This window comes from Zootoca vivipara, chromosome 1 (assembly GCF_965207765.1).
Source record: "Zootoca vivipara chromosome 1, rZooViv2.hap1.1, whole genome shotgun sequence".
In the NCBI taxonomy this organism is placed as follows: domain Eukaryota; kingdom Metazoa; phylum Chordata; class Lepidosauria; order Squamata; family Lacertidae; genus Zootoca; species Zootoca vivipara.
In genome coordinates this window covers 64,802,130-64,815,579 of record NC_142582.1, presented here as the reverse complement: position 1 = coordinate 64,815,579, position 13,450 = coordinate 64,802,130, and the positions used below count along the sequence as shown (strand labels likewise).

The window sequence follows — 13,450 nt, the reverse complement described above, 5'->3', positions numbered from 1 at the left end:
GCTTAGCTTGAAGGAATTTTTCAGTAAATGGTGGTTTCTAATTCCCCTCCCCCCAACTCTTCTCCCAGCTGACCAGATTCTGGCTTCAAAACTGCAGTTCAATCACTTTCAGCTGCCTCTCAGGTCAGGCCTTTAGCCAGTGTTAATTAAATATAACCCCTTTAGAATACTAGAGGTTAACCGAGAGCAACAAATTGGTCTTCAATACAGAATCTAGCACTATTCAAACAAAAGAGATTTGTGTGAGAGTCCTTCTTTGCTTATATTGTCCTTAATGCATTAAATATATAAGGGGGAGAACAAAGGATTATTTCTTTTCAGTTTGAAATGGTAAAAGCATTAAAACATATTTCCTGCTTTGCATATTATTTGTCTTTCAAAAAATACACACCATAAAAGAAAAGTGCTGCAGCAGATAGTTTTGCAACTACAGCAGCACTATTCCAATTTGATAAAGTGAAACTGTAAAAAAATAAAAATCAATGCACCAGACAGACACTTTCCTTTTCTTAAATTCCTCCTTGTAGTTGTTAGAAGTTTACATTTTACATATTTCATTTGTTTTGGTCTCTAGTCAGCACAGATGTTCATATACCTTCAATTGTACATAGTCAGAATTCACTGTCTGTTCCATACACTTGGACTCGAACGGCACGACTGAAAACTAACTGAAATTGTCTTCCTTTCTCTTCCTAATGATTTCAAATGAGTATTGTTGGCTTTTCAGAATGAATATTTGTTTAGTGCTCTGTTAAGAAAATTAAATAAAATGGGGGTGGGTTTTGTTTGTTTTTATAATTGTCCATAGCTATCTGAAGATTAAGGTAAGCTGAAAGGTTTTATTTTAAATGCACAGCAATTAGCCTTGTCTCCATGAACATGACTTTACTGTAAATACTCCACCTTGACTATCCCTTTGTCCCAAGTTTCCTTGAAGAAAGCAACCAAGCGATAATTCAGCATTATTGCTGCTTCAGTGCCCTAATCGCTTAAAGAGCAGCAAAGACCCTATTGCTCACAGCCACAAGGCTACTACAGTCTCCTGGCCTAAGGCAGGCTTCACAACCCAGCAGCATCCAGATGTCAGGAGAAATATCCAGGTCTTGATGCAGCATGCCGCTCCTTTCCAGTATGGCCTAACAGCTGTTTCAGCTGCTGGCATTCAACCTGCTGAATACACTGAGACCGTGGCAGACTAGGGAATAGAAATAGGGTGGAACTGAAATACTGAAATTGCCCCATTTCATGTGGGTATCAAGAAAACACCAAAAAGTTCTACGCAAAAAGCTTACTAACTTCCATTCCTTCATATATATTCTGTATTTTTAATCCTCAGGTCTGATTGCTTGACCTGCCTACTTAGGGAAGCGATCCTGTTGCAAGGATATGATGTGGAGTCCGATAGGCTGACCAGCAAACATGCAGAATCTCCAGCAATATTACCCATCACCACTGCTTTTAATTAAAAGGAATCCATTTTCACCAACTCTCAGCATGTTATCTTGTTAACCAAGCATGGCAAACTTCCTTTGCTTGAGTTACACAAAGACATGGAGGACTGCAAAAAAAGGGAAAAGGAAAGAATACACAGCACATAGAGTTTGCAGAGCTCATAAGAAGATGGTGTTCTGTAGACGATAAACATTAAAACTATGCTGAACATATGTCTGTCTTAGTTTGTAAGCTATCTTAAGAGCTTTAAAATTGCTAAGCACCTTTTTGTCCCCTAAAGGAACAAACAAAGAAAGAAAAGTCTGTAATGGCATGAGAAAAGGAGGGGTCTAAAATATATCTGGGTAGGAAGTCAACCATTCTTTACACTGGCTCAGTTAGTGACCTTAGACAAGCCACCAATTTCCACAAATCTTTTATAAAATGGGCACAGTAATAACAATACTTATGCACCTTGCATAAGAGTTGCAACGAGGCCTAATACCGCGCTCGAAAAGTGCTGGATGAGAGTTGCTACCATAAATGAGTAGGAAGTATCATTATTTGTATTTGTATCATAAATCCCGTTAAAGTTTGTAATCTTGTCCTTTGCTCTTTCACATGAGCCTTGACATTTTAACAAAATTCTTCTTGAAGGTTAAAATAAACACAGCCTCATACCAAGTGCTTGCTTATATTCACACCTTGTTATTGTTGCCTCTGCCATCTTTCTCCTCCCTGTATTTTCCCCCTCCTACTGAGCTGAGATCATTCCAGTCATTAAGTTCCGTAGGGCATAAATGCTTTTTATACTTAGGCAACTCTGTAAAAAGCAGACACCAACTTTATTTTCTATAAACTTTAAAAAAGAGAAGGTGCATGTAGGGGAAGTACTTGGGAGAGGGGGGGGGTAAACCTCTTGTATATCCCCATCCTCATTATAACCCTGCAGACTTTGCATGTTCTTGGATGGATTCACCCTTAGCAGTACTTGACTGCTTCTCTGTCTAGTGTTGCTTTTCCAGCCATGCTGCTGAGGCCCCAATCCACTCACCAGTTATGAGCTCAGATCTCAGATCATAACACATGATCCTAACCCAGCCTTGATTTTTTTTTAGTTTCAAAGTAGAATGAAAGAGGGGAAATTTCAAAGCAGAAAGGAACAAAGAAAAGGGGCAGGGGGAGAGCGATTAAGGCTTTTAAAATTATAATGCATACAAAATCCAAAAGCACGAGAAATCTGCCCGTGTGTGTGCCAGTGTCCAATCCTAGTTCATAATATAGTTTGAAATTATTGGGTTATTTTCCATTTGCAGGAACTGAAGGACAGATAGGGATATTATAAATATATCCTGGCTCTACTGATCAGGAGAAGCTTTATCACTCAGCTGGGGCACTTCTGGGGAAAAGAGCCATTCTAGCATCCCATTCAATTAACATATCATTAAAAATAGCTTTTCCCCACTGAGGTTGCTGTGCTACCTGATAAGTAAACATATTATATGTAAAGTGTATACTATGTATGTATAGATTGTAAGTGTAAAAGAGTCTGTGTATAAAACAAGAAGAAAAACCCTGAAACACTTTGGTTGGAAACTAGAAAACTGAATATTATAGCTACAGTCTTCAGCTGCATCAAAGCTTTCAAATAATTCCAACGTGCAAGTTATTTAACAGAATTTGCCTATAGAACATACACAGTATATGCTTGTCTAGTCAGAAGTAAACCCCACAAAGTTCAATGGGGCTTACTCCTAGATAGGTTTACATAGGATTGCAGCAACAGGACTGTTAGATATTTTCAAAAACAGTAAAAGTCACACCTAAACATTGCATAAGCTTTTTAGGTTAAAAATTTCACTTCTGCTTATTAGAAACCTAAATGAATGTCAACTATCAATGACGGAGTATAGATGCAAGTGGCGAAATCTGCTTCTAGTGGCAAAATCTGCTTTGTAGGCAGAGAATGGTGCTGGGCAAAACACAGGTTGTCTTTAGGTGACCCTTTGTGGAAGCTTGCATATCATGCACATCAGGCATCCCCAAACTCGGCCCTCCAGCTGTTTCGGGACTACAGCTCCCATCATCTCTAGCTAACAGGACCAGTGGTCAGGGATGATGGGAATTGTAGTCCCAAAACAGCTGGAGGGCCGAATTTGGGGGTGCCTGATGTACATTGTACTGATGTACTTTCTCCTCCCACTCTTCCAGGAAGCTGAAACCAGTGTTCTGACCCAAAGTTAGTCTCACCAAATTCCCACTAATGAGACCTAAACTACTCACAGTTACACAATCCCATGGGTTTCTCTGGGATTTAAACACAACTCATTTGCTTTGGATTGAGGCTAGGGACTCTATAGTGGCATACTATCTGTCCAAAATGCCCAAAAGTATGTAAATTGCACCCCAAATCTATCTGTAATATTCATTGAATTGGGCAGACTGATTCATGATTGCATTTTGGAGAGTTAATTTTGATGAAAAAATTCACTGTAACAGATCCATGATAACCAAATGCATTTGGCTAAAATAACAAAACAACACTACAAGAAAAATAAGGCCATTGAGAGCTTAGTAGTCTTTTGAGTGCTAGCTGGAAAGATTCTATGAGGCTAATGAAGACAGAATCTCTGCCTGTAACAATATTAAGTTTATTTTCTCTAGTGATTCGAAGAAGTGAGCAATCTGTCACTAATACACTGAGTTAAATTACTTGTCTTGTTGGAATTCCTGCTGACAGTCAGTCACTCACAGCGCTGACCTAAACATCTACCTGCTGACAAACAAATTGCAGTGTCAAACTTTGAAAAGGTAACTAGCTGGTTTTAATTTTGATTGGTCTTACTTGAATCTCTTGTGCATTCTTCCCTTTTTTTTCCTCCTCCACCCACCCTCTCCCCTCTCTCAAAATCCCCATTCTTTACTAGGCTGAAAATGAAAATAAAGGAAACTCCTGTTTAGCATTTGTGGGGGAAATTATTATTGCTGGCTGCATCAGAGAAATGTTATGTCAGATAAAACTGTTAAAGTGTGTCTAAGCAACATTAAGAGTGGCAGGCCCGCCAGTGACTGACTGGGTGAGTGAACACATTACCCAGACAGCATTGTAGGAATTAATTTTCTTCAATAAAGTGATTTTTAAGGCTCATATATTTCACAATCTAAACATATGTCACTGTTTCATAAACAAAATAAATGGATTAAAATAATACATTACCAATATGCTGACACATGGAGATATTTTAATTAGGAATACTTAAGCTGTGTGATATTTAACTGCTGTATTTGCTGAAGAGGAGCAGGCATCATTTCATAAGGCAAGAAGCCGGCAGAGCACTTTACATGGTGAGGGACTGAAGCGGGACCAAATAGCTCTCATTTTCGAAAGTAAGCCCATTGCGCAGAATCCTCGCAAACGTAAACTGTTTTAAGCTCACAGAAGAATACAAAGAACTCCATAAATTGAGGCAGGCCATGGAGCCAACTTTTTCATTGGAGACAGGATGGGGGATGGGAGGGAAGGAAGCAAGGAATATGTCTCAGACATGCCAGTTCTTGAGAATATTATTTCTTCATAAAAGGCAACACTTCACATATTAGCTATTTCAGGGACATATTTACATGACTGTCACATCACAAGAGCCTCTTTCCTACACATTCTTCTTGACTTTACTGTAAGGGCCAGCACAAAAATAGCTGAGGAAAACAAATGTCAACCCCAGTCCTGAAATTTATATGTGTGAGAGAATTAGAATAAGTAGAAATGTAATATATTGTTTACTGTACAGAGTGCCCTCTGTTCTCTAAAGGTCAAAAGCATTGTAACCTTAGAGTTACAGTTTCTGATTGTTCCCAGGGTTAAATACATTATCAAAATTAATGGTTCAAACCCCCTCAACCTTCAGATATATGAGTATTCATGCCTCCATCTGCCAAACTGTTCAACTAAAAATAGCATTCTTTGGCCTTCATTCTGCTAATACTGCACCCCTGAGGCAGGCTCTGCAATGCTTCAGCAGTACTTTGGATCTTCACCCAGTGGTATAACAAAAGGTCATTACTTTGTGTAAGAAAAGGGGGGGGGGCTGGGGGAGAAGAGCAACAGACTAAAGAAGCATACTGCATGGGTATTTTTGTTGTTGTTGTTGTTGTTTAATTTAGTTGATGATAAAAACTTCAGTCTTCCAGCACACAGCTGCAACCATAGCTAAGACTTGCCAAGCCTCATTAATGTTATACGCAATAAACTTTGAAGGACAAATTATACAAGAAACATCAGGGGAAAGGTAGGAACCATAGGTTTGCTTGCTTGCTCTCACTTCTGTTACACTTTTTTTCTCTCTCTCTCTCCAGAAGATCACATTGTCTAGGAATAACTCCAGCTAACATAACTGCAATGCATTATCACTTTCAATAATTTATCAGCAGTTGTCATACAACTGTACCATTTCTTTAGTGTGTGTGTGTGTGAGAGAGAGAGAGAGAGAGAGAGAGAGAGAGAGATTCTGGAACATTACTACTACTACTATTAATAATAATGTTATCATTTATACCCTGCCCATCTGGCTGGGCTTCCCCAGCTACTCTGGGCAGCTTATAGCATATATTAAAAATGGTAAAACATCAGACATAAACAATTTCCCAGTACAGGGCTGCCTTACTGGTTTTGCTATGGGGAATGGAAGGAGAAATGATAGGAGGGCCTCACAAAATATTTCATATAGTGAAGCCTTCTAAGACAGATGTGCATCTACTGAGCTGCCATGGGATTTCCCAGGAACAGGGTTGCTACGAGTCCACTGAAAGGCTGGGAAACAATCCCTGAAGACTTACACTCAGCTGCATACATGTACCCAGAGTAAAACTAAAATAAATTCTACAAATTTAAAAAGTTGGTATATATATATATATATATATATATATATATATATATATATATATATATATATATACACACAGAGTGGTAAAAAAGAAGAAGAGGGACTAGTATAGGAGGAGGACGAAAAGAGGAGAGGAAACACTGAATAATAGCACAAGCTGTATCACTGCTCCTTCTCTATCACCCTCATAAAAAACTGCCAGTATGTATTAAGGAGGGTTGATTTAAACCATTATTTGTCGGCATGGTATGGTCCTTTCATAACTTCTTATACCGCTGCATCTGGAAAAGTATCTCATGTCAGAAAGGTAGCTAGAATGGAATTGTGTGAAGTTGTACACATACTACAATTTTCCCCACACATTTAATATAGATAAACATGGCTTCTGCAAGGACAAGCCATGTCTTACAAATGGACTTGGGTTTTCAAAAATATTTCACCAAGGACTCCTGAGTAAGCTTAACAGTCATGGAATATGAGAAGTGGCTCAGGAATTGGTTAAGCAGAGAGTAGAGCTAAATGCAGAGGTCTCCAAATGGAGGGATGTAGAAAAGTAGAATTCCCCAAGGATTGGTATTGGGACCTGGGCTTTGAAACTTGTTCATAAATGATCTAAAGTTGGGGTGGGCAGTGAGGTAGCCAAGTCTGCTGATGATGCTAAATTGTTCAGCATTGTTAAAACAAAAATAGATTGAAAACAGCTCCAAAAGCACCTCTCCAAACTGAGTAAAATGGCAAGGGCAATTCAATGTAGACAAGTGTAAAGTGATGCATGTTCATATATACACTCATGGGTCAGTGAATGACCAGGAAATAGACTTTGGGTTCCTAGTGAATAGTGAATAGCTCCATGAAAGGGATCACTAGTAAAGGAATATCTTAATGCCATTATACAAATCTGTGGGGTGACCACATACTGTGTACCGTTCTGATCACATCACATCAAAATGAATATTGTAGAGTGTAAAAGGTTAAGAAAATGGCAACCAAATTGATGAAGGGGATGGAACAACTCACCTGGGATGAAAGGTTGCAGCATTTGGAACTCTGAGTTTAAGGGAAAGAAGAGTATGAGGTGACATGATAGAAGTTTTTAAATTATGCCAGGCATGGAAAAGGTTTTTCTCCCTCACCCATAACATTAGAACTCATGGGCAACCAATGAAGCTGAATGTTGGAAGATTCAGGAGACACAAGTACCTTTTGTATGGCTCTCTCACACACAAAAGCCAGTGATGGGCTAAAAGAAGACTGGACAAATTCATGAAGGACAAGGATCTCAATGGCTACTAGCCATGATGCCTGTGTGCTGCCTCCACATTTGGAGGCAGTATGTTTTGAATACTGCACAAGGGAAGACTGTTCTTGTAGTCATGCCCTGCTTGCAGGTTTCCCCACAACCAAGCATCTGGTTGGCCACGGTGAGAACAGGACACTAGACTAGATGGCTATTGGCCTGATTTATCAGCTTCTTCTTATGTGGGTTAAACCACAGAGCCTAGGGCTTGCTGATCAGAAGGTCGGCGGTTCGAATCCCCACGACAGGGGTGGGCTCCCGTTGCTTGGTCCCTGCTCCTGCCAACCTAGCAGTTCGAAAGCACATCAAAGTGCAAGTAGATAAATAGGTACCACTCTGGCAGGAAGGTAAACGGCATTTCCGTGTGCTGCTCTGGTTCGCCAGAAGCGGCTTAGTCATGCTGGCCACATGACCCTGAAGCTGTACGCCAGCTCCCTCGGCCAATAAAGCAAGATGAGCACCACAACCCCAGAGTTGTCCGCGACTGGACCTAATGGTCAGGGGTCCCTTTACCTTTACCTCTTATGTTCTTAAGCTTTTTGATTTGGAGAGTGAATGTGAAAACAACTATCAATGGTTCAGGAACACTTATAAAATGGTGTTTTTTAAAAGCTTATATTTTGCCACCTCTAAAGGTCCTAAGGTTTGAGAGACAGATTACATAAGAGTCTCAATCAGGAATTTCACTATCGGGTTTGGTAGAACTTCTAGAAAATGATCCAGATAATAGTGTTCTGAAGTACTTGTTGAAGCGCAAGCCTTTAGTTATTATCTGATCTCTTTAGCTTCTAAAAAAGCAATTGTCTCTGAAATATGTAGGACACAGCCTCATGAGCAACCCAACACATCATGTAATTAAGTGATTTGTTTATTGGTAGTGTCATCTGTCTGTCAATAGAAATGTAAAATTTCCAGAACCTTCGCAAGCACTGTGATAAAAAAACCCTTTCAACAAAAAAATTGAAATGTGGGGGCAAATCTTAATATATATACGCTCATCCACTTTACTACTATGAGAACATGAAAGTAATTGTGTATCATGGATTGGTTGGACACAGAGAAATGGTGGGAGAAACTAGCTGGAGAACCCCAAGCAGAAGGCTCAGAGCCAGGGGATTGGTGGTGGGACGATGATGAGTGGTTAGAGGGAGAAGACTGGGAGAAGGTGTTGGCAGCTGAAGAGGAAACAGGGCTCAGTGAGCATGAGGAGCCTGTGGAAGACAGCAGAGGTTGAAGCTGCATCAGGAGAGTAGGATGGAGGCCAAGAGGCAGAGATGAGTCAGGCTGGTAAAGAGGCACAGGTGTCACTTCCTCTAGCTGCAATATGCTCCCCTATCTCAAACACCACTATCTCAATTTAAGTTAACAAGTTATCCAATTTCTCCAGTGGCATCTCCTCAACATAGGTGTGCAATCTCTATTGGGAGAGCCACAGTTCCCATCATCACTGACAACAGTCCATGTGGATTGAAGCTGATGGCAGTTGTAGACCAACAGCTGAAGGGCAGCACATAGTTATCCCTGACATTTGTCAGCCTGCTTCTCTTTTTCAGTTACCATATACTGTGGCCAAGTGGGGTGAGGGGCCCAAGTTCTAGGCACTGTTGTTGAAGAATTTCCTGCTAAGTGGCCTATTTGGCTGGGGCCATTCACATAGGTAGCCTTATGTGACATCACCTGAAGAAGAACAGCTGACTATTAACAGGATTTTAAAATCCCCTTGCACCCCACAGAATAACTATTTCGTTGTGGCATAAACTACCCTGTTGCCTGCAAAAACTAATATCTGAATAAGCCTATTTGCCTCGGAGGTACCACAACAATCTTTTGCTGCTAGAGACTTAACACTACTACTCTTTTGGCTGGTAATAGGTATAATATATATTTGCCACATCATTTAAATGTCCAAGAGGTAAACCTCTAGCGTGATGACTAAACACACCCCCTTGTAAGCTTTTGACTGTTGCTTCATTATTTGACACTATTGTGCCTTTTCTTGGGGAATATTAAAAAGCTATATAATAAATTGGAGTGTAAATCATTTTCACACAACATTTAGTTCCCCCTATGACAAAAATAAATAAATGACCTAGCAAGGGACCAAACTCAGACTCCTGATGGCTGCTGGCATCCAACCAACTTAACGCATGGAAAGGCTGAGATTCCATAAATACAGAAGCTGCAAGTGTTCAGTTTATGAAACAGTCATCACCAAGCCCCAAAGAAAAAATATAAAGCATTTATTCAGACACCCACTATGACCAAAAACAGCTAAACAGGGCACACTTAGAAGTAGCTTAAGAAACATAAATGCTATTAATATATCTTCCAGTAAATAGTTACATACATTTTCTTCAACCTCAAAGCAGAGACCAGAGCTTAGCACAAGTTAAGCACTTTTTAAAATCACTTTGGTTTTAATAGAAGAATCAAATAATACTTATCTGACCAAAATCAATTGAATTAAAAAGTGCTTAATGTAAGCAGGATCCTGCCCAAAATGTATTAACTTCATTGTTATAAAATACGAAGTTGGCTGTATTTCCCAGCATCAAGGCTGACAGCATGCTGTTCTGTTTGCAGCATGTTAAGTACATAAGTTGTTAATCCTTCTGGGGCTGTGCTTAAAAAATTATTTAACATTCAAGCCATTACTTAGCATACAGCTGGTTAGCAGTTTTCCACTAAAGCATTGGCTTCAAGCCCACATATTTTTGTTCTGGCACATACCTGGAGCTGTAAAGGGCTGAGTCCAGAAGCGGCAGCAGCTGCCATTGTTGATGGAATGAACTGCACAGGATAGTTATCACCTGTCGAGAAGAACAATGCATACAGGTTTAGACAATGAGCAGAGAATAGCAGCAGACAAGTATGAACAGGGCCTGTGCTCCACAACACTGCTCTAAGCCTAAACATCTGCAAAAACAAAAGGGGGTTGCTGGGCACAGACTTGCAACTCTAACTTGGAACTTCTGCTCAGCAGATTGCTAGTAGGCAAACTGGCAAAACATAAAATGCAATGCTTAGACCCAAGCATGCCGGCTCTTATTACGGATCACAAAGCATAGCTGCCTTGAAAAATAATTGTTCATTTAAGATAGGTTTCAAGTGATAAGCGACACAAAGTGCTATGTGCCCAGTCTTGTCAGATGCTGGGCATCTATTTCTCTAGATTTGAAATAAATAATTGCTGCACTTCTTTGGGGTAACAGGTAAATTAATGGACATGGTCAAATTTCAATAAATTGCTCTGAAGAAACCTTGATGGACATCCCATGCACAGAGAAACAAGAACAAAACAGCAGCAGATCCTGAGCTCTTTTCCTCCCATATCATTGGGGCAGTGAGCATGTGGTCAGACACACACATTCAGTGTGGATTATGGATTGGACTCTGCAAGGTAGCACTGAATTTGACCCAGAACTCAGCTCACAGCAAAGAAAGCACAATCTCCTTCAGGATCCTCTCTCCCAAGGCCACTGCAATCCCATTCCTGGTGTCTCACACTCAGGTAGGACTATTTCAAGAGCACCCCTGTTACCAGTCTTCCTTTATCATTAATTTGTGATCTTCGTGTATCCTTCAGGGCAAAAGGGAAAAGATATGCCCAGCAATGTGCAGAAGAACCCTAGATAATTTCTCAACAAAATGAAAGCAAGACCTAATTATCTGCTTACTGTTCTTAAAGTATCGGTAACCATCTCCCATGAAATCAAGGAACATGCAGAACATTGTGAATAAATTTTGTGACTACTCCTGCATTATGGAGGGAATGAATTTTTGAAGCAGAGGGCTCAAATGACTAAGAGCACAGTATCCCCTCAGCAAGCCCCCTACCCCTAGTTCTCTGTCTCCTCTCCTGCTCCACAAGTAAGACAACAGCAGGAAGGGAAGGTAGAGGAAGAGCACGCTCTCACTATACAAAAGTGTCTTTTCCCTCCAGCGACCTGGGATTCAACTTCAAATCCCAGGGTCCCCAGTGGACAAAAATGCTCTACATATCGGTTGGAACACGTATTGATTCAGCTGCCTCCATCTTCTCCTAGGTAAAGTTGGGCTTTGTTTGTTTTTAAGAGCTGTGCATAAATGGCTTCTCAAAATTTGCCATTCTATTTGTAGGCAGGGGATTGAGAGGACTGGTTCACTGAATTTCTCCCAGGGTCAGGGAGAAATTCTCCAACCGTGTTTTAGGGGAGTTGCTCACAATAAGTAGTGGTGGTAGCACAGCCCTTTCCCTTTGTTTATGCTAATGTAAATGCAACAGCAACTTCATGGGCAGCCTGGCAATCATTTTGCACAATTCTATGGACCTAGTATCATTCCAGGGCACAGTGGGGAAGACATGGTGGTTGACACGAAAAGAAGGTGCCGAACATTCAAGAAAAAAATGTTTCTGAGAAATTTCATCTCAGCCTGGGTTCCCTACTTCACCTCTAGGATGGGTCAGTGCTCTGATCAAACACTGAATTTGCCCCAAAGTCATCTCCCATATCTACTCCACATATCGGCAACAGAATACATTCACAAGTCACTAGTGAGCATTGAAAATAAGCTGTTTGGATAATCCCACTTTAATTGTATAGATGGGTTAGTTCACTTTAATATTTGTCAACAAGCATTTCCAGCATCGCTCCCTATCCTCTGCACTCCCTTTGTTTTCACCTCCACTGTTGAAATTTAGATTATGAGGTCATTGGGCCAGGAAACTGTCATTTTTGTTACAAGACTCTGTAAAGTATCATGCATATTGAAGATGGAATATGGGTTGGAATACATCTCTCAGCATTTTACAGCTTATATAAACAGTAAGCACTAGACACGAACCTACAGAATCTCTAATGTTTATAAGAATACAATCATAGGTACTACTGCAATTCCGGGGTATTTACTGTATAAAATTACTGCTAAAATAAGAAGCCCAGAAAAAATAGAGGCTGCTTGCTGCCTATGTGAATATGGTTACCTATATATGGTATCTTTTCAGATTATCACCACAACTAGGCAGTGTCTGTAGCCACCTCCCCACCCCACCTCATGCCACTTTAGCATGCTTTTGCAAAGTAGAAAGCAGAATGGGAGAGGGGGAGGAGGGGAGGTTAAAAAATGAACTTGCATTTTTTTAAAAAAAGACAGTGATTGATAAATTACACAATAACCATGCTTTAATTGAGTATCACTTCAGCTTCTTATTTAAAGTCAGTGTTATGTACTATCTCTAGGCTATGTTTTAATAAGCTGCTCCTCTGTACATTTTTTACATTTATAATAACCAAGCTGCTTTGCATCAACTCTATATTACATTTAGAATGTAATAAGGTAGGTGCGGTGTGGAAGGGATACAAAACAATGCAGTCAGAGAATGGCAAGTTTTCCCCTGCACACATAACACCTCAATTCCCAAGCCTCCAAAATCCTCATAAAGCACCCTCCCTCTGCTTACCACCCAAAGCACCACAGGACTCAGATAAGCTCAGTGTAAATGTTAAGTTGCTTTCACTTTTTAAACAAATTGTGAAGTTCTAATCCACAATGTCTCTCTGCATCATATCCATAATACCTCATCAGACCATTGAGCACAGTATGTGCTTGTACACAGTCCACTAACAATTGGCTTCTGATTGCATATGGAGCACTGCTACAATGCCTTTGCTAACCTACATTGTGCTGGTGTCCTATGGAGTAACATTCATAAAATCTGATCTTATTTTCCCCCTTTCTATGAGGTTGATTTTAGTTTGCAGAGGGCTGATGTTGTTTTTTAAATAACTAAATTGCTTTCTTAAAGTATAAAACTCTTGTCTCTCTATGGTTAGATAATTCTGCTTATCTGCTTTGAAGGCTA

At 40.1% G+C, this 13,450-nt stretch overlaps 1 protein-coding gene across 42 annotated transcripts in view; it reads right to left on the bottom strand.

Annotated features, from left to right (window-relative positions):
* The window catches only part of SOX6 (SRY-box transcription factor 6), a 399,510-nt gene that overhangs the window by 69,059 nt on the left and 317,001 nt on the right, over nucleotides 1-13,450 (bottom strand). For all 42 annotated transcript variants that reach the window (XM_088653558.1, XM_035119983.3, XM_088653582.1 and 39 more), the window contains one exon: nucleotides 10,339-10,418. In XM_088653558.1, the coding sequence (XP_088509684.1) occupies nucleotides 10,339-10,418 (80 nt within the window). The remainder of the gene's footprint in view (nucleotides 1-10,338; nucleotides 10,419-13,450) is intronic.